Raw genomic sequence first — 22,673 nt, 5'->3', positions numbered from 1 at the left:
AGTATTGTTCTAAAAGAGAGCCCCACTGTCTTGCTGTAAAGGGCTTTCTATTTGTGTATTTACAGCTGCCTCCAATCGTCAACTTGTGCATTTCACAGAATCACAGGATGGCTTAGGTTGGAAAAGTCCTTTGAGATCATCGAGTCCAACCTTGGACTGAATACCTTGTCAGCTATAGCATTACACTAAGTGCCATGTCCAGTCTTTTCTTGAACACCTCCAAGAAAGTGACTCCACCACCTCCCTGGGCAGCCCATTCCAGAGCTGAACTGCTCTTTCTACGAAGAAATTCCTGCTAATGTTTAAACTGAGTCCCACTCGGCACGGCTTGAGGCCATATTCTCTCATCCTGTCGCTGGCTGCCTGACAGAAGAGGCCAAACCCCAGCCGGCTGCAGCCCCCTCTCATGGAGCTGTAGAGTGGTAAGGTCCCTGCTTTTCTTCAGGCTACACACCCCCCGCTCCCTCAGCCGCTCCTCGTAGGACTTGTGCTTCACACACTTCAGCAACTTCACCACCTTCCTTCTGTAGTTTTTACTGAAGTGATTTATGTTGTTAAAAATCAATGGGCCTGATTTTGCCTTTTCGCAGTACTAACAGCCCAAAAACTCGCTCTTTCAGTCATTCTTGTCGGATGCCTGAACAGTCCTCTCTCTTCTGGCGTTTCACGCACAAAACACGGAGAGGGTCACGATGGAAGGGACCACAGCGGATCATCTGGCCCAACCTCCCTGCTCGGGCAGGACCATCCTAGAGCGCACGGCACGCGATTGCGACCAGACGGTTCTTGAGCATCTCCAGCGAGGGAGACTCCTCAGCCTCTCTGGACATTCTGTCCCAGCGCGCAGCGAAACTCTTCGCCAGGTTCTGGTGGAATTCCCCGCGAATTCCCTAGGTCGCCCCAGGTTCCCACGCCCCCACCCCTCAACGCCCCACCCCTGCCCGCGTGCCCCGTGGCCACGCCCACCGCGCGACATCACAACCCCGCCCTCACCCACGCCCCACCGAGGGCACCGCCGCTTTAACTCCGCCCCTCGCCTGGACGCACCCAACTGCGCCTGCGCTACTTCCCGGTCTTCCCGTCTCTTTGTTCCGCTGATGTCATGGAGGGGCGGGGCAGATGCACGGTTCCTGCAGCCCATTGGCTGTCGCTCGGGCCACCGCGGGTGTGCGCGCGCCGCCGTGCCCGCCTCCCCTTCCAGCCCCGCTGTCCGGGGGCTCCGTCCGGCGCGGCCAGGGGCGGTGCGGTCTCGCGCCCCCCGGGCCCGCCCCCCGCCGCTGGCGCGCGGGGGCCCCGCCCGAGCCGGGAGGAGCCGCGGCCGCCGGGGCAGCAGCGTCACCGCTCCGGTACGTCCGCGCTTCACGGCCCGCTCCCCTCACCCTGCGCCCCCGGGGCCGCCCCCGCCCGCCGCTACGGCCGGGAGCGGCTGCTGCTCCCGCCTTGCTCGTCCTGCGGGGCGCGGCGGCCGTCCCGCGGGCGGCGGCGGCGGGGCCGGGCAGCCCGAGGCCTGTGCGAGTGGCCGTGGGTAGCGCTGGATGCCGCGGGCCGACTGCGCGGTGCCCGGGGGCCGGCGGCGGGTCACCGCAGGCGCGCAGAGCCCACCGGTGGCAGGTGTCGCGGTGGTGCAGTGCCGCTGCCGAGGGTATCGCATCCCGCTGCCGGGCTCGCCTTCCCGTGCTTCCAGTCACTTTCCTCCTTGGAGACGAGACTGTCCGCGTCCCTGCGGCGGAGCGCGGTGCGGGAGGCCCCGGCCCTGGGGGCGGTGTCAGCCTCTGCAGACAGCCCCGGCCGCTTCCCCTGCCCCGGGTGCGGCCGCTGCTTATTCCCCTCGTAGGCACGGGCGTCTTGTGGCCGCAGGAGCCGTGAGCAGAGCCCGCTCTCACGGAGCTGCTCCCTCCCCCTTGTCCCTTAGAGTGCGATGCCCGGGCTGGCGCAGGCCGGGATAACCCAGGGACCGTTCTGCCTCTGGGTTAAGTGCAGTGTGTGTTCGCCGTCGGGATTTGCTTCGAGTGCTGTCAGCATCGTTCCGTGTGCATGAGCATTGTTACGGAAAACTCGCCCTTCCTTCCGTTAAGTCTGTTGTGTAGTTGTGGGAGACTGTCATTCTCCACAACTGCCTTGAAAGGCTGTAGCCAGGTGAGGTTTGGCCTCTTCTCCCGAACAACTCTGACAGGATGAGAAGAAATGGCCTTAAGCTTCGCAGGGAATGTTTAGATTGAACCTTGGGAAGAATTTCTTCACAGAAGGGGTGATTAGACGTTGGAATGGGCTGCCCGGGGAGATGCTAGCGTCACCATCCCTGAAGGTATTTCAGGCAAGATTGGATGTGGCACTGAGTGCCATGGGCTAGTTAAGAAGGCGGTGTTCAGTCACAAGTTGGACTCGATGATGTCAGAGGTCTTTCCTAACCTTATTGATTCTGTGTTTGAATTTCAAACACAGCAAGATTTGTATATTCCATGATAGTTCCTTCGGCTTCCATGAATTAGTGTTTGTTTGTTATGTTTTTCAGGGTTTTTTTCTATGATCCTTCTAAAGTTATTCACTAACAGGAATTCTGCTGTGTTCCAGCATAAGCCTCTTTAACATTAGGATATGGGGTACCGGATTTAGTAGCTTGAAATACTTTCATCTTTCTACATTCCTTTAAAATTTGCACAAGCTGAGTTGACACAAATATCTATACTGACAAAGTGTAATAATATGAGGTCACAGATCTATTGCTGTGTTCAGGCTCCGTGTAAAAAATCTTTTCTTAATAAGAAGTTCCTACTTGCTTGAGTATTTAATTATGAGCATGTGATTTTGGGCTCTGTAGTTATTAGTTTCCTAGATGGGTCTAATATTCTATAATTTGCTTCTTCATGTATACCATTTAGCAGCTGTACTTTATTTTCTTGTATTTTTTCCACAAAATTTGTTCTGTGTCCAGGTTCAGTTGAGGAGTTGGATGTTCATCTTGACTTAGGTTTGCAGTTAGTCACTATCAGTGAGACTCTGCATTTAGTTTGCTGATTGGTCCTCCTGGAATACACAATAACTAACTAAAGGCACTCCTGCAAGCAGAAGAGGGCCCAGGATGCACTGTTTCCTGGGAAAAATTATTCAGTACTTGTAGCAAGGTCACTGGGGACTTCAAAGGTCAAAAGGTGATGGGTTGGGCTCTAAACCATATTTGATGTAGTGGCAACTTCAGACTAGTCATGTGTCAAGTTTGCTTTAAGTTTCAGCTTTATGTAGGATTTGAAAGGAAAGAGGAATTTTGTATGTATTTACCCCACACTCACCCCCAAATCTCCTGTACTTCCTGCACTTTTGTTTGTGGAGGTTTGTTTTGGGTTTTTCTTGCTGTCTCCCTCCACCTCCATCTTTGAAGGATTCCACTGCTTCTTGATTAAGATCTGTCGCACAAGATTCTCTCAGTAACAGCTTTAAAGTGAAGCACTTTTTTTCTTTGTCCATAGCTGTCTGGCAAAATTGTAAGACCTAGTACGAGACAATGCTTTGTGTCCAGCTTTGTGTGATGGCACAGGAATAGGAGAGGCCCCTCTAAAGCTAATAATTCTGAACAGTAGGAGTGCATAGGGCATATATTTGTGTCCCAGAGTTTTGCAGAGTGAAATGCCAGTGTGAGCATTTGGTTTTGTAATGCCTGTTGTTGACTGATGTGCTTCACCTTGCAGATACTGAAAGTGCCGCTGAGAAAACGGCAAAATGAGCAGTCGCCGAAAACGTGCGCCTCCGTCCAAAGTGGATGAGGAGAAGAAGAAAAAGCTCTGCTGGAATATGCACGAAGACCGGAGAAATGAGGTGGTGGCATTAGATGATGAAGTAACTAATGAGGACCATATCCCAGTTCCAAGCACTTCTGCACCCTTCATTGTTATAAATGATGATAGCACTGATGAAGATCTTGTACGGAAAGAAGGCAGTGGCTCAAAATCTGTTAAGTTTTTGACAGTTAACGATGAAGAAGACTGTTGTTCCATCTTGACTCCTGTGTCTGTACAGCTGAACATTATAGTCTTGCCATACCGTGCAGATGGGTCCTGGAAGGCTTTGTTGGGAGAATTTGCTCTTCATCTCCCTTCTGAGCAAATTCTAACTGACAAATTCCATGACAGGAGCTTTACTTTAATGCGAGGAGACTCTGAGGATGAGCTGCAGGTTTGTGTTCATGAAAGAAGTGAAGAGGAGCACAGTAATGAAACAAAAGAATACCTGGGCACTTATGAACAACGTATTCTGGTGGAAGCAACTTTAAGTGGTGAAATATTGGAAGGCTTGAGATGGTTGCAAAAGAAGAAGATAATTGGACTTTATCAAAGACCTGGAGAGCCTCAGGCTTTAAAGGTATGCCTTCATTATACTTGTTTTGCATTTTGAAAGTTCTTCTCTTATTTTTTTTCTTTGTTTGAAATATAAAATAAAAACATCTGAACAACAAAGTCTGGCAGCTACTATGTATTTATAATGTGATGAAAATGTATAGTTTTTACATGCTTTTATAATGTTTTCAGTATGGTTTTTTTTTCCTAGAAATATATTTTTATTTTTTCACCATTAGCAATGTATTACCTGAAGGCATCACAGAATCTGTCTGTACCTGTCAATTTTCAAACCACTGTTATTTTTTTCATACTCTTTTGTTTATAATTTTCTTGTCAGTTTAATAGCTAATTAAATTTTTAAATGTGTAACCTTTTCAGGTTGGAATTTACCTTCTTGAAGCTGGGCTTAGTAAACCAGAATTTCTCAGTGATGGAGGTGGAAGACCTAAAAAAGCTAATCAGATGATTCAAAAACTCATGGAAAAGTTTTACAGTTTTTTAATTCCAGGTAATGCAATAAAGTTGATTGTTGATGAACAGAAAACAGAAACAGTTTTGTCTTGTGTAGTGGTAAATGTAGTTGTAAATGTAAGGGAAAATAGTAGTTATTCCTGCCATCTGGAGCAACTCTTGTTTTCCAGGCAGTGTTATTAGGTAATTCACTCAATACTGTTATCTTGCCATTAATCACATGCTAATTCATTTATGCTGAAATTAGAGGTGATAATTCTTCTCTACAGGTACTGAAGCATAGAGATGTTTTGAGTCTTTACTTTTTTGGGAGTAAATACAGTTTTCACTGGTTCATAGGGGTTGTTTGAACAGATCAACAACATCTTGTCCAAGTTATACAAGAACAGTGTAAAAGAACCAAGAATTAAATTTGGAAAACTTGTTCCCAGGTTGGGGCCTATCACACAACTGCAGCAATAGATTTCTGTTGGTTGTAAAGCAGCTACAATGTAAAATACTACAAAATGCAACGTGATGACAGTTTTGAGAATATACCATTACCAACTGAGAAACATGGGCCTTGCTATCATTTTAGAATTAAAGATATGTTTGCCAGATTACACTTAATAGTAATACAGATTTATAGGGTGATAAACAGTGGCTTTATGGTGTGATGTCTTAGGAAGCTGGTAGAGAAACCAACTAAACAACTCAACCAATCTGTCTCGTTCCTCAGTGTAGAGCTGATTCAAAATTTTGGCTGAAAACTGATTCAGTGACTGTAGTATACAGAATTTGTGTTCTTGTGACAGAAGCCTAGCACTCACCCCAAATATGACTGCACTTAATTAGAAAAGGCAGAGTTGTATAAAAAATCTGGCAACTTTGCTAAAGAGAAGCTAAAAGGATGAGCTAACAGAATAAAATCTGAACCTGCCACAAAGAACAAACGTGCAACTGTGAGGAAAGACTTGAGATGTACCAAGGGATGGGCCAGTATAGCTCCGTAAATGGGGAAGATACTGCACTTAAGAAATCATCCTTCCAAATACTGAAGTCTGACTGACACAAATATGCCAGTTCAGGTTTGAAAGCACAATAAATCAGATCCAATTAGAGGTCTGAAGAATAAAGAGTTTAAGGTCTAAGAATGAATAGCAGTGGTTTTAAATACATTAGGAAAAATATATTATCATTAATGCATTAGGAGCAGAATAGCTGCCAGAGAATTCATAGAACTTGAGATGTCTAAGGCATATGACAGAGTGCTGGAGTAAGAGTAATGCTATAGCAGAAAGCAGAGTTTTCTTCTCTGCATGTCTTCTCATTGTGGAAGAGTTGGGGAAAGGGATAATGAAGAAATGAGTGGTGGCTTACTTTAAGATCCAAAGTAATTTTCTGCTGGAACCTGGGACATTTGTCTTCAGTACAGTAGAGGATGTGTTCATATGGACTACCTGGTTCAGTGTAGCTTTCAGGTGAAGAGGCACTTTCTGAAAGAGAAGACATGCCCCTCCAAGTTACTGGGGCAAGAATGTGGATCTGAGCAGTTGGGCTGTCGTGCCTTAACTTTTCAGAAGCTATACAAGCAGCTTAAGTTCATAAAGGGGCTATTTTGCCAGCTGGTAAAGATTCTGACTGTTTTTCAGCATGTACATTTTTATGTGCTGTAAAATAAAATAATAGAGTCTTGATTTCACACCAATGAATGCCATGTAAATGACAAAGTAAAATAGCTGACACAGAGAACAGAAATAACAATTGCAAATCACCAGTCAAGTCCTATAAAGGCATGTGCAGCTTAATGTATTACTAATGCCTTGAGAGAAAGAATGATTGGTGAAATGGTATCAACAATGTTAAAATGTATTATTCAGCATTATAAAGATGAAGAGCAACTGAAAGCTTGTAAGCAGACTAGGCAATGGAGTTTCAGTAGAACTTCAATAGATGAATAGAAAACAATGCAGAAGAAAAAAATTATAGCCTCTTTGCTTACTGTTGCAAGCAGGGTTGCAGTTCAATAGGTAGATGTATAGCTCAGTAAATGCATCAACTTAATGTTCAGTGAAACCAAATCAAAAGTAAAGAATTATCCTGAAAGTGTTAAAGAACAAAACACGGTCCTTAAACCACTATGTAAGTCCATAGTATGCATTATGCTCTGCTCTGAATTCAGAAAAAGTATGCCACAGAAATGAAGAGTATTTGTGAGGGAAGACCCCAGGTGATTATGCACTGTGGAACTCGTTTCATTTTCTAACAGTTTTTGAGCATGAACTTACTGATGTAGCATAAAATAATACAGCCTTGATTCTGTGCTGATGAATGCGTTCCTCTTAAACATTTCTAACAACTTAGTCTCTGTTTAAATTCCACCTGTTTTTAAACACAATTAGTTGAGGTTTTGTAAAATTACATTTAAGTATGTATTTTAACACTTACCAATATTCATCTAAAGTGAAATCTATACAATAACATTCCAAGATGAAGCTTCTTGGTCCCCCCACTGCTGAGCAAATTCTCATGCTGATGGGGTTGTGTGTAAGGATTTACACAAATAAGGGATGTGACCTCTCTACTGCTACATTTAATTTTAATATGTTTTTCCTCACTGTACTCAGTTAATTCTGTTAGTGTCCTGCTAGATGGTTTTGAGACTTTGTGGCAGGAACTATGTGTTATGGCAAGCATAGCATAGTTGCATTTAAGTAATCTAAAAAAAAGTGATAAAATATTTAATATGGAATCATTGAATCATTTAGGTTTTAACCCAGCACTGCCAAGTCAATCACTCAACCATGTCCCTAAGTGCCACATTTACATGTCTTTTAAATATTGCCAGTGATGGTGACTCAACCACTTCACTGGGCAGCCTGTTCTTATGCTTGGCAATCCTTTATGAGAAGAACTTTTCCCTGTTACCCAATCTCACCTTTCCCTGGTGCAGCTTGAGGCCATTTCTTCATGTTCAGTTACTTGGGAGAAGAGACTGACCTCCACCTCACTATGACCTCCTTTCAGGTAGTTGTAGAGAGGACTAAGGTCTCCCCCTCATCTACTTTTTCTCCAAACAACCTCAACTCCTTCAACTGCTCCTCGTAAGAGTTGCGTTCCAGATCCATTACCAGCTTCATTGCTCTGCTCTGCATATGCTCCAGCATAAAAAAAATGGATACAGTAACCTCACAACATCATTGTAGTCCTCCTGTACTGCCGGCGCTTTTGTCCAAAGGTCATAAACTCTCTGTTTTCCCTGAGTCTCAGCCAAATCTGCCTGTTCAGCCAGATGTTCTCTGCCATCTTACCTTTTTATCATATACCATTCACCTTCAATTTTCTTAAAAAGAATAAATTCTTTCTACAAAGATGGTTTTGGTATTTTATGTTTATTAACTACTACATGTGAGGCAACAAGTTTTCCGTTAATCTAGGCTGTTTTGATTATTGCAGATATGATTGTACTGCAGTCTGGAAAAGTAATGATCCTACTGCAGATGCAGTAGCAGAACTGTAGTTCAGTCATTGAAAGAATTAAATGGAGCACTTGAAAAGCATCAGAGAACAGAATTTTTGGATAGTACAACAGATGCCATCTGTTTCTCAAATGTAAAAAAGATTAAGATGAGATCTCTGTAACTGAATTACATTTTGAAATGGTTGAAAGCATAATTAAATATTCAGTATTTAATAAATAACTAAGATAGGGATAAACTTCCCTAGCATCTTTTTCAAAATCCCTGTGGTACGTAGAATCATTTAATCATGAAAAAGAAATCTCTGAAAGAACGAACAAAATAAAAAAGGTATGTACAGAAAATCTAATTGTATTTTAAAAATTGCTTACAATAAATTATATTGTAGTCTTTGCTCTCTTATAAAATTCTGGATAGACTTAGTTTATAAAGAAGTCAATTTATTATGCTTAAAAATGTGAGATTTGAAGACTTATTTTAGCAAGTATAATGATAGGTGTTATTATATATCAAATTTATTGATCAAAGTTATACTTTGCAAGCACTTTAATTTTCTGTTCTTTTCCTAAAGTGAAGGGTATGTGTTAAAGGATCCCTTTGAATGGTTTCTTTAATACGTAAAGCTGAGTGCTTTCTTTTTATTTGGCTGGATCATTAATAACCCCACATGTGCCCTCTGATTGCCTTCTTTACATTACAAGTCATATATATAGTTTTCATGAATATGTAGAAAGTCTACATATTCAGTCTACATATTAATGTCTTTCAGTATTCTCATTTCCCTTGTGAAGCACTGGGATTGTTCCTTTGATTTCGAAGGATTAAGGGAAAGTGCTGATGGCGTATAATTTCCTCCTTTTGTTTTGGCAATCATTCTTCACTTTCACCACCTATTTGAATGAAAGAAAGCTTTTGCTTTTTTTGAAAGAGAGTCCTAATACCAGCTCCTGAACCTAATTTTAAGATAAAACTTTCTGGTTTTTGCCAGGGACTCTCTTCCTTGTTAGCTCAAGGCATCAGGATTAAAATTTAAGTGTGCCAGCCCTTAGCTGTTTTATTAGAATGTTAAATATACTTTAAAGTCACTTTATGCTGAAAATGATAGCTTTGACCTGCTTCTTATTTTGGAAGATTGTTGATTTTGGAAGATTGTTGATTGTTTGTTTTCTTTTTGTTGGTTTTTTCAATATAAAAATTCTGCAGGGTGAATATATCTCTAATGCTAGCTAAGGTTAGAACTGGTCTGTATTTTTTTTTTTAATACTGATGTTTTAATTTTAGGCCTAAAACACTGTTAAAACTTGGCCTCCAAGTCTTCCATTGTCTCATATCTGTTTTCCGGAACACCAGTCCTTGAATTTTTCATGAATTTTTGTTCTACATTGTTTAAATTCTGTGTATGCCCATATATCCAAATTATGTGAAAAATACATAAGTACAAGGCCTTCTTTCCTAGAGGGTAGAAAAGAAGGGTAGGTCTTCTGTCCCAAAGGGTGCTTACTTCTCCTGAGGTAGGTTTTTAATTTTGAAAGTATTCCTTGTCTGAATTTTTGTAGTGATGCAAGTGGTGAGAATTACATGTTGTCCTGCTGCTAGAGATGAATAAATTAAGGTTAGCTTTTCTCCTTTCTATAAGATCATTTATCAATATTTAAATCAGAAGCATGAGATACTTGTGATTCTGTACCAACTAGAATTTTTTAGTGGAAAGTCTTTCAATACTTAAATTCTAAAGAAAGAGCTTTGCTGATCATGTGTACATCTGTAATCACCATACCCTGTTAACTTTTAGGTGTTCTGGTTCCAGTTGGGATAGAGTTAGTTTTCTTCTTAGTAGCTGATCAGTGCCACATGTTTGGGTTCACTGTGACAATAATGTTTGTAATGCAAGGATTTGTTACTTCTTGCTGAGGGGTGCTTGCCCCAAGTCAAGGACTTTTCAGTCCTTGCTCTGCAGGTGCACAGGAAGGGAGGGAGCATGGCTAGGACAGCTAAAGGAGTATTTCACACTAGAGAACAACATGAACCTCAGTTTATAAATTGGTGGGTATGGGCTGGGAGCCACCAGTTGCCACTTGCAGATGGGCTGGGAATTGATCAGTGAGAGGTGAGCAATTGTATTGTGTGAATCACTTATATCTTGGGTTCTTTTAATCTCTCTCTTTTTCCCTTTTCATTGCTATTACTATTATTGTTATTGCTGTTGTTATTGTTGCAATGTTTTCCTTTTTTTCAGTTATTAAACTGCTCATTGTTTGCTTCTGCTGCTAGCTGAGTCAGATGCAGTCATGGCATATGTTTAAATGACACTTTGCTTTGCTTGTTTTCATATGTGTAAACTGAATATGTTGCTCCAGAATTTACTGAAATGTTGTCCCAAGTTGATTGATGTCTTGAATTATTTGGTGTATGCAGATGAGCTGGAGGAAGATGAGGAAGAATCTGACACAGAACTAGAACGACAAAATATTGAAGAACTTTATGACTTTGTAAGGCACACCCATCAGCAGGATATCCAATTACTGAGAAAGGATGTGCAGCATCCTGCATTAATTCCCATTCTGAGGCCATACCAAAGTGAGGCTGTGAACTGGATGCTTCACCGAGAGAACCACGCAAGTACTCCAAGCAGTGGCAAGTATATGGATTTGAAAATTTGCATAATTGAGGAAAGTGCAATTTTATTGTCAGCAGTAATGTTTCCTTGCTGTTTGATTAGCAGTTTTGTGAATTATTTCAGTAGTATTTTCATAAAAGCTGTTGTTGGGTAATACACAAAATGATATGCTAGGTCTTGCTGAACAGCAGTTGATGTATTGTGTTGGTTGAGAAGCTCTGTGGAGATGGACTTCAGCTTTTCGTCTCTTAATGTCACAGAAAGCCTAAATAATTCTAAGGAGTGTGCTGTTAATAAAGAAACTTCATCATAGTAACCTGAACACTTTCTCCATAGAAAATGCACTGCACTTCTTGTGGCGGGAGGTGATCACTCTGGACGGAGTAAAAATCTACTATAATCCATTTACTGGCTGGTACGTTTTTATAGTTACTCTTTCTGGGGAAACCTCAGGGTTGTACTTCATGAAAACCATATTGGTAGCTTTATCCTGCGGGATATAAGGTATTCCATAACTTTTTTTTCCGTTAGCAACTAAAGAATTTTAACAGTGATACCTTTAATTTGAAAAAAAAAGAACAAACTGAAGTGTGTAATGCACAGACAAATATGTAGATTTCAAGTTGAAGAAGTAATTATTAAAGTTTGTCATTAAAAATGTCAGGAATTGAGTGGTTTAATATTAACATTTTTTTAACTTATAGTATTGGTATTCTGAGCCAATGTTTTTAAAGCCCAAAGGAAGGCAGCAGTATAATGCTTTTTATTAATGCTAGATATGGCATTACTAAATCTGTTTCTCTTTTCTCTTAACTTGGTCAGAATAGAAGCTTTTGATTGCTAGTTTGCTTTTTATTTTTCCCTATGTATCTTTCAGATCTTTTTCACATGTGAATATAAAAATATTTCAAATGTTTTGAGACTAATGCTATGATATGCTAAGGTTAGAAGGGCAAGGCCTATTAGGAGGTGAAAAAATTCTAAAAATTCTGGTATGCCTTTTTGTCTTGGTCAGGTTCATACACCCAAAAACCTTGCTAGTTTTAGTTAGTCTCAGCTTAACTAATAAAAGATAATGCCTCACCTGTCAAACTTTGCCTTGGTGGAGCTATGCTGTGTGTCCTTAAACTCATGCTTCTCTGTCACAACCTTCTGTAGTTACTGACTTTCACTGGGAATATACTTGAATTTTAGTATTATCCGTGAGTATCCAACTGCTGGACCCCAGTGGCCTGGAGGTATCTTGGCAGATGAGATGGGTCTTGGAAAAACAGTAGAAGTGTTGGCTCTTATTCTGAATCATACTGGACCAGATGTCAAACAAGATGATCTGACATTACCCGAGGTAAGGAAACCAGGTTGAGAGTTACTATGAAGAAAATGCTTTTCAGAATGAATGCAAGTGCACTTCTCTTGAGTTTGTTGCTTTCTGGTTTATAGAAGTCCATATTTAAAACTGTATTGCTGTGAAAATTTTTTCCTTAGTAGGACATGATACTTGGCAGCATTAATGGTGGAATAGTGTGCATGAGAAGCTGTTGATTCTTGCCATTCTTGCCATTGTTCAGTGGTTTTATTAGGCAACTGTGCTGTTAATATAGTTAGGATAGGCTTCAGGAGTGTAAAAATACATAATGTAGTTTACTGTGTTGGAGGTCATTTTCCTTCACTTTGTTGTATTGATGAGTGTCAAACATCCATTAGACACGTTTTAGACACGTTTTAGACACGTTTTAGACACGTTAGACACATTTTCTGTGCTAAAATAGGGACAGTTTATGTTCTGAATGAAGATTTCTGCTCTCCTTCTATTTCATATAATAAATGGGCTTATTTAGCAACAGTTTTCCATCTTTTCACTTTCCTCATCATACATGCTGTGAAAACTTGGCACATCCACTAAACCAAATAATTCTTTCTGAAAGGAAAGAATCATTATTTTTAACAAAACTTTTACTACTTTGTGAGTTCCATCCCTTGGAAATCAAGGCAGCCAGTTTAATTGTACATTTATCATAGTGACCTCCTGCCTGCTTGTAATTTTATCAGTTTAAAGGCCTCAATTCTTAGAATAAAATAATTCTTAAATATATGAGAGAGTCAGTGTTGAGTAGTGCAAAGAGAGGAGTATAAGCACTAAAGTGTCTGGACACTGACTGACAACAATAGCTAAAGACCAGAGCTTTTGGAGAGCTGGAGTTACTGAGACTGTTCCATGATGTAAGTAGTTGGGACAGACATCTTAGCTAATATATTACTCTAATAATAGAGTAAAATTTTGGGAGGCAATCCCTAAAAGGAGAAACATACTTTTTATACAGCTGACTAGGGCTCTTCTTCTATGTTGCTTACCTCCTTTTGTATATCTAGCTATATATTAAATATATATTTTCCTCCCCCATGAGGAACCTAAACCACTGACAGCTGTTGATTCCTACAACTTAATGCTAAAGCAGTGGGGGACCCAGGAGGCTTTCAGAGCTGCTCTTTATGTTTGTTAGGGTTTACCAGGAAACTGAACTGAATGATGTGCCACTGTAATTTAAAATGAGCTATCTGAGCAAATTAGTTAGACCAGAACATACATTTATAGCAGCTCATGCTTACTTTCAAATGTAAGAGGAGATTAATGAAGGTCAGAGTGACTATGAAGAGACATCAGCTAATAACTATTTAATGTTGTCTGCATTAGGGTAAGCTTGTGAACTTCTTTGTTCCACCTCAACCTTTAGAAGGAAATAAAAAGAAAAAACCAAAGGAAATGGAGCCTAAATTAAAGGAAAAAATACAGTATCCCAGTAAGTATTTCTGATGACTTTTAAAATACGTTTTGCTTTTAGCATTGTCTTATATTGGCCACTGACTGTGAGTTCAAGGCTACTCTTGACTTCTTCAGAATGAAATTATTCTTTTGCTTAGCACTGTCATGTAGGATTGCATGCTGCAAACAAATGATTCACAGTTCAGAGTAAAGTTACTAACTCAGAACTCTCTGCTCCATGTGTACAGAGCTCCATGTAACTAGAGGTCTTTGTAAAAGAGTTAATGCATTTAAATAAAATAAGCTGTATTTTTATGCCTCCGTAAGAAAATTGAGTGATTTATTTCTGTTGCTGTCCAACATTGTTTTAGAGTCACTTTAGAACAGCAATCTGTAGAGCTGCGTCGAGTAAAAGCTTGTCAAAACTGCTGCCTATGTGCATTTTTTTAGAGGAACACTATTTAGAGTTGCCTTAGTACACACTTTGTGAGGTCACTTCTTTTTATCTAAAGCTATAAGTTGTTTTGTTTTAATTCTTCATACAGGCTTAAGAGTAATGATACTAGCAGCTGTAAAGGAAATGAATGTGAAGAAAGGAGCATCCATTATTGCAATATTTAAGTACATCAGTTCTATGTATAGGTATGACACGCAGAGAAATAGGCGGCTTCTCAAAAGAACTCTAGAAAAACTAATTGCAGAACAGGTGGTGGAACAAGTTAAAGGACATGGTCTGGCTGGGTCTTTCAAGCTGGGAAAGAATTACAAGGAACAGAAAAAGCGAGAAAGAAGCAAAGAGCAGGTAAAACATGCTGCCGTAGTTACTTCAAAGAATGTTGCAAAGGCTGGTTTTTTTCTGCTAATTGCATGCTACTCTCAGCTGTGCTGTCTGCGTGCACTAGTCCAGTGACACTGATTTAGTGGTAAAAATGAAGAAAACTGCAACAATTGCTTTGACACTTATAAATAAAGAAGCAGAAATCATAAGTAGATAAAAATTGTGGCTACAATATTAACTATATCTGTCATAAGTCTTTTAAAATAGTGTCACTGGGAGTCATATTGTTCTTACTGTGAAGTTATTTTTAAAACACTGGTAAACATTAACCAAATCCTTAAACAAGAAATTGGTATAAATGTTTAATATCTATGTACTGATGTGTTTATATGTTTATAAAAAAAAAAAAGGTGAGGAGAAGATTGCTTGGGTTGGAAGGGACTTTAAAAGTCATCTAATTCTAAACCCCCCTGCCATGGGGACACCTTCCACTGGACCAAATTGCCAAAGTCTCATCCAACCTGCCTTGAACACTTCAGGGCTGGAGCATCATTGAGCAACCTGTTCCAGTGTCTCACCACCTCACAGTAAAGAATTTCTTTCTAATATCTTGTTTAAACCTACTCTCTCTCTTTAAAAACTACTGCCCTTTGTCCTGTCACTACATGCTCTTGTAAATAGTCCCTTTACATAGTCTTCCCTCAGGTACTGGAAGGCCATAATTTAGCCTGAAGCCTTTTCTTCTCCAGGCTGAACAATCCCAGCTCTCTTAGTCTTTCCTCATAGGAGAGGTGCTTCAGCCCTCTGTTCACCTTCATGGCCCTCCTCCGGACTTGCTCCAACAGTTCCAAATGCTCCTTATGTTAGGAGTCCCAGAGCTAGACTGCAGTACCTCGGATGGGGTCTCACAAGAGTGAATAGATAGGCAGTATCCCCTCCCTGGCCCTGCTCCCCATGCTGCTTTGGATACAACCCAGGACACCACTGGCTTTCTGGGCTACAAGTGCACATTGCTGGGTCGTCTCCAGCCTCTCACCCACCAGTACTCTCAAGCCCTTCTCAGTATGAAGTCCTGGTCTCCATCTGTTCATCCAGCCCATGTGCAGCACTTTGCATTTGGTCTTGTTGAACTGCATGGTATTCCCATGGGCCCACTTCCCAAGTTTATCCAGGTCCTCTGGATGGCATCCCACCCTTCAGGTGTGTCAGCTGTACTGCTCAACTTGTGTCATCTGCAAATTTGCTGAGGGTGCACTCGATCCCTCTGGCTATGTCGTTAATGAAGACATTAAGTAGCACTGGTAGATGTTAAACATCATTGTCAAGTCTGAATGTAAAGTCTGACATTCTTGGTTAAATTTACTTTGTAGGTAGCAAGGACTCCAGAAAACACTCAGAAGAAGCAATTGGTTGATGATAAAACTCAAACCAAAGAATCAAGAAACAATGATGTAACATCTGAAAGTGTCTTGAAAGCTGCCTCACATGAGAATATCGCCATGGAAGAACATGATTATTGTACAACTAGTAAAAATAACCGGAAATCTGAAGCAGATCATGGGAACTCTGTAGAAGAGAAAAATCTTAAGCAAGAAACTGTAGTCCCAAAGTCTCCTGATTTTCATGGCAGCCTCCTTGTCTCCAGTGACATGAGCGGTCATCCTGATGTTGATGTTTCTAAAACTACAGCTGCTGTGCAGCAGGAAATCCCAAAGGTCCAGTCCTCACTTTCTCATGAACGTGCTGGCAGTAGCGTACAACATACCAGTTCTGTATTTCCATTTAATACGTCTGAATATCGTTTTGAATGCATCTGTGGTGAGCTCGGGCTGGCTGACTACAAAGCTCGTGTGCAGTGCCTGAAATGTTACCTGTGGCAGCATGTAGAATGTGTGAACTACAAAGAGGAGAACCTGAAGAGCAGGCCCTTCTACTGTCCCCATTGCCTTGTGGCAATGAAACCAGTTCCCACTGGAGCGACTCTGATCATTTCTCCGAGTTCTATTTGTCACCAGTGGGTAGATGAGATCAACAGGCATGTAAGGTCATCATCTCTTCGAGTTCTGGTAAGATTATATAGCTTCATATTCTGGAGAGTTACTTTATTGAGGCTCAAGGCTTCCTGTTTGGTATTCTGCATCACTCAAAGTTCAGAGGTCTTTGCTGTATCAGAGTTCTACATTTCTTGCAGCTAGACCAGTGCTTTGGCATTACATGGTGCATTGGTGTCCCAGAAAGAGAGTCTGCAACTAGTTCTTATTTTTTTTTTTTTTTGTTTTAGTTGGTCACTGACAGATAGATCAGTGGACTAGATTGTGTAGCAACTGAAAGCAGATGTTTGAGCAGTTACAGCAACATGTGATTTCTGAGAGGGAAGGCTGTTAGAAAGACTACCAAGGAACTTAAAAAGTCCTATGTATGTTTCAAGTGTTGTTTCACTGTGCGCTTGCACTTAAGCAATTATTTGACTGTTGCTCCTCTTTTTGTTCTAGATAAAAAATGGGTTTTTAGGTAAAGCCTGTAGTTTTGCATTTCTGATTCTCAAGCTTTACAAAAGAAGTCTTGGGCATCGGTGTTTACTAAATAATACTGTAATCTAAAACAATACTGTTAAAATTTGGGCGTTGTCTCTGTAACATCTGCCAAATTTATTAGGATGTTACTTATTCATGTGTTGTCCTTTCACTTGGTTTCTAATAACTGTCACTAGAATAAACCTAATTATCCTTAGAGTAAAAATGGCTGTACAGGTCTTTTTGAAATACAGTTGTCACAGTATTCAAGGGTCTTTTATTACCAATGCAGGCAAGTTTTGTCCCTTGTATTTTCAGCAGTCAGAAACCTCTGTAATCATCAAGAGCTTTGAAAAGCATCAATCACTTGTATTTTGAACAAAGTAGTAGCAGATTGATATAACTTTGTATTCAGGGATATATCTGGTACCTTTGGCTATTACATATAGTTGCCCAATATAGAAATTAATTCCAGGCCTCCAGTGCTATTTGTGTGAGCAGTCCAATTAGATTTAATGCAGGAAGTAACAAGTGTGGAAAACTCGCGTGGTTTGCCTAGAGCCCAGTTTATACCAGCTTTGATAAAAATTATCAAAAATAGATTTACATGGTAACAATAAAATAGTTTAAATACTGAATGTCAGTACTTTAAACTCTGTAACATCTTCCATTCTTCAAGATTGTTTTAATTTTCTTTTAACTGCCAACTGTGAGACTTGTGTTCAGTGTTGCTTCAAAATGAAAATTTGCTGTTTTATTTTCTGGTAAAAAATGAAAATAGTGAAGATGTTTCAAAGAATTAGTTTCTCATGTTAACAACTTTTGCATTGCATATGAAGTGTGTTTTTTACTCTTCAACTGCTTACAACCCATGGGAAATTCTAATGGTTTTATGTAATAGAACAAGAAATTAAAATTTATCAGTAGGTCTTGCTTTGTGACAGTTTGTCTTTTTCTGCTGCCGTGAAAACAACCAAACCTTGGCCAAGTTATAAATCTCCAGAAAATTTATTCATAAATACTTGAGGAAATCATTGGACTTTGGCAGCTGTTTATTTCTTCTTGGTTGCTTCAGAGAGCCTGCTCTTTTTGGTTGTTTCTTTTTTCTTCCCCTTCCAAACTCCCCTTCTCTCTTTTTCATGTGCAATGACTTGGGTTGCTCTGTTGTCCCACTCTGGGGCTGAATGGAAAGAAATTATCTGCAGATGTTTCTTTCAGTTGATAGAAACACTGTTGCTATATGTACAAATGTAGAGGAAGATTACCCCTGGGAGAAAAAGTAAGGTTAAGAGTGAAATTAACAGTGAAATCATGTGCTGATCATCAAGGGGTAAAGAGCAGTTATTATAACTTCTGTATGTTTCTAAAAGGATTTGGCTTAATATTATGAGTGAGATAAGAAAAGTACTTCTGATAATAGAACCAACATCAATATGAAAGTTTTCTGCTAGTGCACAGGGATTGTTTTTTTACTTAGGGTATTTTTGTTTTTTTCATCTCCTAAATCTCTGCAGGTAAAACTTTACTCAGAGTGTGATTTCTATATTTCAGCATGTACATTTTTATGTGCTGTAAAATAAAATTTCTATATGTCATTTCTATAACATTTCTATATGTCATTTTATATATTTTGATGTATATTTCTGTCTTTGCCGAATCATCCACTAAATTTTAGTGAGTAAAGTTTTTGGCAGAAAGGTAATACATCTGCAGTAAAGGAGAGGAGAAGACTGAACATGTAACAGTGACTTACATAATGTTGTTCTTTAATGTATAACATTACAGAATACTTAATCTTCAAACAACTGTTACAACAAATAACTGTTGTAGAAAATAATGAAGTCCTCTCTCCTTCAAAGGAGGAAATAAAGGTTTTGCAGTCATAAAAGGATACAAATTTTGTATCCATGACTCTAACTGTGTTTATTAGGTTACTTAGATGAATTTCCCACCATATATATGAATACAGATTTTATGAATAGTTTCTTTTTATACGAGCAACACTGCTAAAAGCTTGCACATATTAAGGTGTACTGATATTTTAGCATTTTCATCCAAGTGTCTCTTCCTTGCTGTTGTCTGTAAATCTGTGTAGGTGTATCAAGGTGTGAAGAAGCACGGCTTTCTGCAGCCGCACATGCTGGCTGAGCAGGAGGTGGTGATCACCACGTATGACGTGCTGCGCACCGAGCTGAACTACGTGGACATTCCCCACAGCAACAGCGAGGACGGGCGCCGCTTCAGGAACCAGAAACGCTACATGGCCATCCCCAGCCCCTTGGTGGCAGTGGAGTGGTGGAGGATCTGCCTCGATGAAGCACAAATGGTTGAATGCACTACTGCAAAGGTATGACATTCCTGGTCATGCATTCATTTAACTTGAAAATGTTTGGACAAGTTTATTTGAAATAGTAGAGTAGTCTTTCCTGTTCCTCTTTTAATGTTCAGAGTACACTCATGTAATTTGTCCTTGTCCCTTGTTCTTCAGAAGTGAATTTTCTGTTGGAGATACTTACTATTAAATGGTTCTCCTGTTGGAATTTTGGCAGATTTTGAAGTATATGCAGCTCAAAAAATACTTAATGTGATCTATACTGACAGTTTAAAGAACTAGGTCATCATGTTGTGTATAGTGTTTGATAGTTTAAAATGAGACAGTAGCCTGTTCCGTGATGTGGTTCAGAGGCATAGATAATGTCCTTTGGGTCTAGAAGCTAAAATAGTCAGCAGTCTGTCTGCAAACTCAAGGGATATAGTCTTCAGGGGGGATTATTTTAATTAGTGTTTGTCCAGTTTTTTTTCCCAAGACAGGAAGACAAAAATGCTACTTATATAATGCCTTACAGGCTTTAATGTTTATTTTTTTTTAACATAATTTATTTTGGTGTGGGTTTTTTTGCCTTCTGTGAAATGCTTAATTGTACTTGATTACTTGGAAGAGGACATGGCTTTTATCAGCTTTCAGTTACCTTCTCAAAAGATCAAAATTTTTGTATGTGTTTTTATAAATGTTGCACCAATGCTACTTGTAGGTCTAAGGGTACATTCTGAAAAGAAGTTCAAACTTCTCAAAAATAAGGTGCTGTCAGACTGTGTTCTACTTTGTTTTTCCTTTCCTACCATTGGCTCTATGTCCTTTCATTAGGCTGCTGAAATGGCACTCCGTTTGAGTGGAATCAATCGCTGGTGTGTCAGTGGCACTCCTGTGCAGCGAGGATTAGAAGGTGAGATTTTATGGAGTAGTGTAATCTGTGGGATTTCCTTGTGCTGATAATTAGGTGGGGCTTTGAGGCAGTTAAATTGTCTGCTGGTTTTTTCTGAATTCATTAGGTGCTCTAACTATTAAGCATGATAATAAAGCCATCAATATATGCATCACTGCATCAGTATAAAAACTGAAGAGCTGTAATCTTTTTGTCTCCCTGAGTTAGACAAATGCTTTGGGGAGCAGAGAAACTATGTCTAATAGCTGACTCAGGTCGGTTGTTAGTGGAGGGGATAAGTATTAACCCTTCTTTATTATAGAAACTCTGCTCTGGTTACAGAATCCTGTGGACTTCCAAATACGGCAAGCAAAGCTGTATTTGCTTTTGCGTAGCTCTGTATGAACTACCATGGGCATCCAGTGCTATGGGTATAAATTCTAAAAATCGTGCTAAAGTTTATGAAACTGTCTCAAGTCCTTGTGTAAGGACCTAATAAATTTGAGAGGTGTAGAGTAGGTAGCTGTATGTTAGCAGGTGACATTTATCCTGTCTTTTTTTGTGTGGTGCTCAGTTTCTGTAGACAGGCTTCAGACAAAGATAGAATAAAAGAAAGGGAGCTGACTAACTGCTTTGTCTCCCTGTGTTCCCCGATGGATTTTGGAATATATCATGCACATTGGGGCAATGCATTTGAAAGTGGATAAATCAGTGTAGGCATCTGTGGGCTGTTGTTTAGATACTAAGTTGTAAAAATCAATATTTTAGATTAATTCATTGTGGAATTTTGAAATAGATTTATAAATACATGTAATAGTTTCGAGACTACATCATTAATAAAGCAAAGTTGTGGAAAGAAGTGATTGATTTTAGTGTTGTGATGAACTCCTTCATGGGCCTGTGTGTGATAGTGTTGATTTAATACATATCTGAAATGTCATACAGTTCATAATACATGCTGAGAGACTCTCGGGCTCTATACTAAGGCAGCTCCCGTCACGTTGGGGATGAAAACTGCTGACTCATTTCAATCTGTGTCACTGTTGCTGTAATGCAGTGGGATAGAACTTCTGGGTAAACAATTGCTTCTTGCATAGAAATGATTCTCAGGATTTTTCTTCCTCTGGTCTATGATGTATTTGGTTAATGCCTTTATGTTTTCAGCTAAATAGTGAATTATGATAAAACTAACAGAATAAGGAATTGTCATGGGTTGAAACAGTATCTCCCTGATAAGGCCATAAAATTCTCTGGAAAGGACAGGAACCTATGAGAGGGCAAGTTTTGGATTGATATGCAGTTCTAACCACTCAGAAAACGGAAGACAGCTTTTGATAATAACCATATAAAAGCTGAAGCTGAAGCCGGCCAGGGCACCAGAGCACTGTCCCAGAGGAGGCCGGGCTGCAGTCGGGCAGGGTGTCCAGACTCCAGAGCACTGTCCCAGAGGAGACAGGCTGCAGTCGGGCAGGGTGTCCAGACTCCAGAGCACTGTCCCAGAGGAGACAGGCTGCAGTCGGGCAGGGTGTCCAGACTCCAGAGCACTGTCCCAGAGGAGGCCGGGCTGCAGTCGGGCAGGGTGTCCAGACTCCAGAGCACTGTCCCAGAGGAGACAGGCTGCAGTCGGGCAGGGTGTCCAGACTCCAGAGCACTGTCCCAGAGGAGACAGGCTGCAGTGGGGCAGGGTGTCCAGACTCCAGAGCCGCTGTCCCAGAGGAGGCCGGGCTGCAGTCGGGCAGGGTGTCCAGACTCCAGAGCACTGTCCCAGAGGAGACAGGCTGCAGTCGGGCAGGGTGTCCAGACTCCAGAGCACTGTCACAGAGGAGACAGGCTGCAGTCGGGCAGGGTGTCCAGACTCCAGAGCCGCTGTCCCAGAGGAGGCCGGGCTGCAGTCGGGCAGGGTGTCCAGACTCCAGAGCACTGTCCCAGAGGAGGCCGGGCTGCAGTCGGGCAGGGTGTCCAGACTCCAGAGCACTGTCCCAGAGGAGACAGGCTGCAGTCGGGCAGGGTGTCCAGACTCCAGAGCCGCTGTCCCAGAGGAGACAGGCTGCAGTCGGGCAGGGTGTCCAGACTCCAGAGCACTGTCCCAGAGGAGACAGGCTGCAGTGGGGCAGGGTGTCCAGACTCCAGAGCACTGTCCCAGAGGAGACAGGCTGCAGTCGGGCAGGGTGTCCAGACTCCAGAGCACTGTCCCAGAGGAGACAGGCTGCAGTCGGGCAGGGTGTCCAGACTCCAGAGCACTGTCCCAGAGGAGACAGGCTGCAGTCGGGCAGGGTGTCCAGACTCCAGAGCACTGTACCAGAGGAGACAGGCTGCAGTCGGGCAGGGTGTCCAGACTCCAGAGCACTGTCCCAGAGGAGACAGGCTGCAGTCGGGCAGGGTGTCCAGACTCCAGAGCACTGTCCCAGAGGAGACAGGCTGCAGTCGGGCAGGGTGTCCAGACTCCAGAGCACTGTCCCAGAGGAGACAGGCTGCAGTCGGGCAGGGTGTCCAGACTCCAGAGCACTGTCCCAGAGGAGGCCGGGCTGCAGTCGGGCAGGG

At 41.3% G+C, this 22,673-nt stretch overlaps 1 protein-coding gene across 1 annotated transcript in view; it reads left to right on the top strand.

Annotated features, from left to right (window-relative positions):
* Positions 1-1,195: 1,195 nt before the first annotated feature.
* The window catches only part of SHPRH (SNF2 histone linker PHD RING helicase), a 60,303-nt gene continuing 38,825 nt past the window's right edge, over positions 1,196-22,673 (top strand). The window contains exons 1-11 of the mRNA XM_066315632.1: positions 1,196-1,346; positions 3,684-4,353; positions 4,710-4,839; positions 10,676-10,894; positions 11,214-11,292; positions 12,072-12,222; positions 13,570-13,675; positions 14,184-14,440; positions 15,787-16,482; positions 19,025-19,276; positions 20,075-20,153. Coding sequence (XP_066171729.1) covers positions 3,715-4,353; positions 4,710-4,839; positions 10,676-10,894; positions 11,214-11,292; positions 12,072-12,222; positions 13,570-13,675; positions 14,184-14,440; positions 15,787-16,482; positions 19,025-19,276; positions 20,075-20,153 — 2,608 coding nt within the window. The 5' untranslated portion in view covers positions 1,196-1,346; positions 3,684-3,714. The remainder of the gene's footprint in view (positions 1,347-3,683; positions 4,354-4,709; positions 4,840-10,675; positions 10,895-11,213; positions 11,293-12,071; positions 12,223-13,569; positions 13,676-14,183; positions 14,441-15,786; positions 16,483-19,024; positions 19,277-20,074; positions 20,154-22,673) is intronic.

Source organism: Sylvia atricapilla, chromosome 3 (genome assembly GCF_009819655.1).
Source record: "Sylvia atricapilla isolate bSylAtr1 chromosome 3, bSylAtr1.pri, whole genome shotgun sequence".
Classification (NCBI taxonomy): domain Eukaryota; kingdom Metazoa; phylum Chordata; class Aves; order Passeriformes; family Sylviidae; genus Sylvia; species Sylvia atricapilla.
This window is presented reverse-complemented; position numbering and strand designations above follow the sequence as displayed.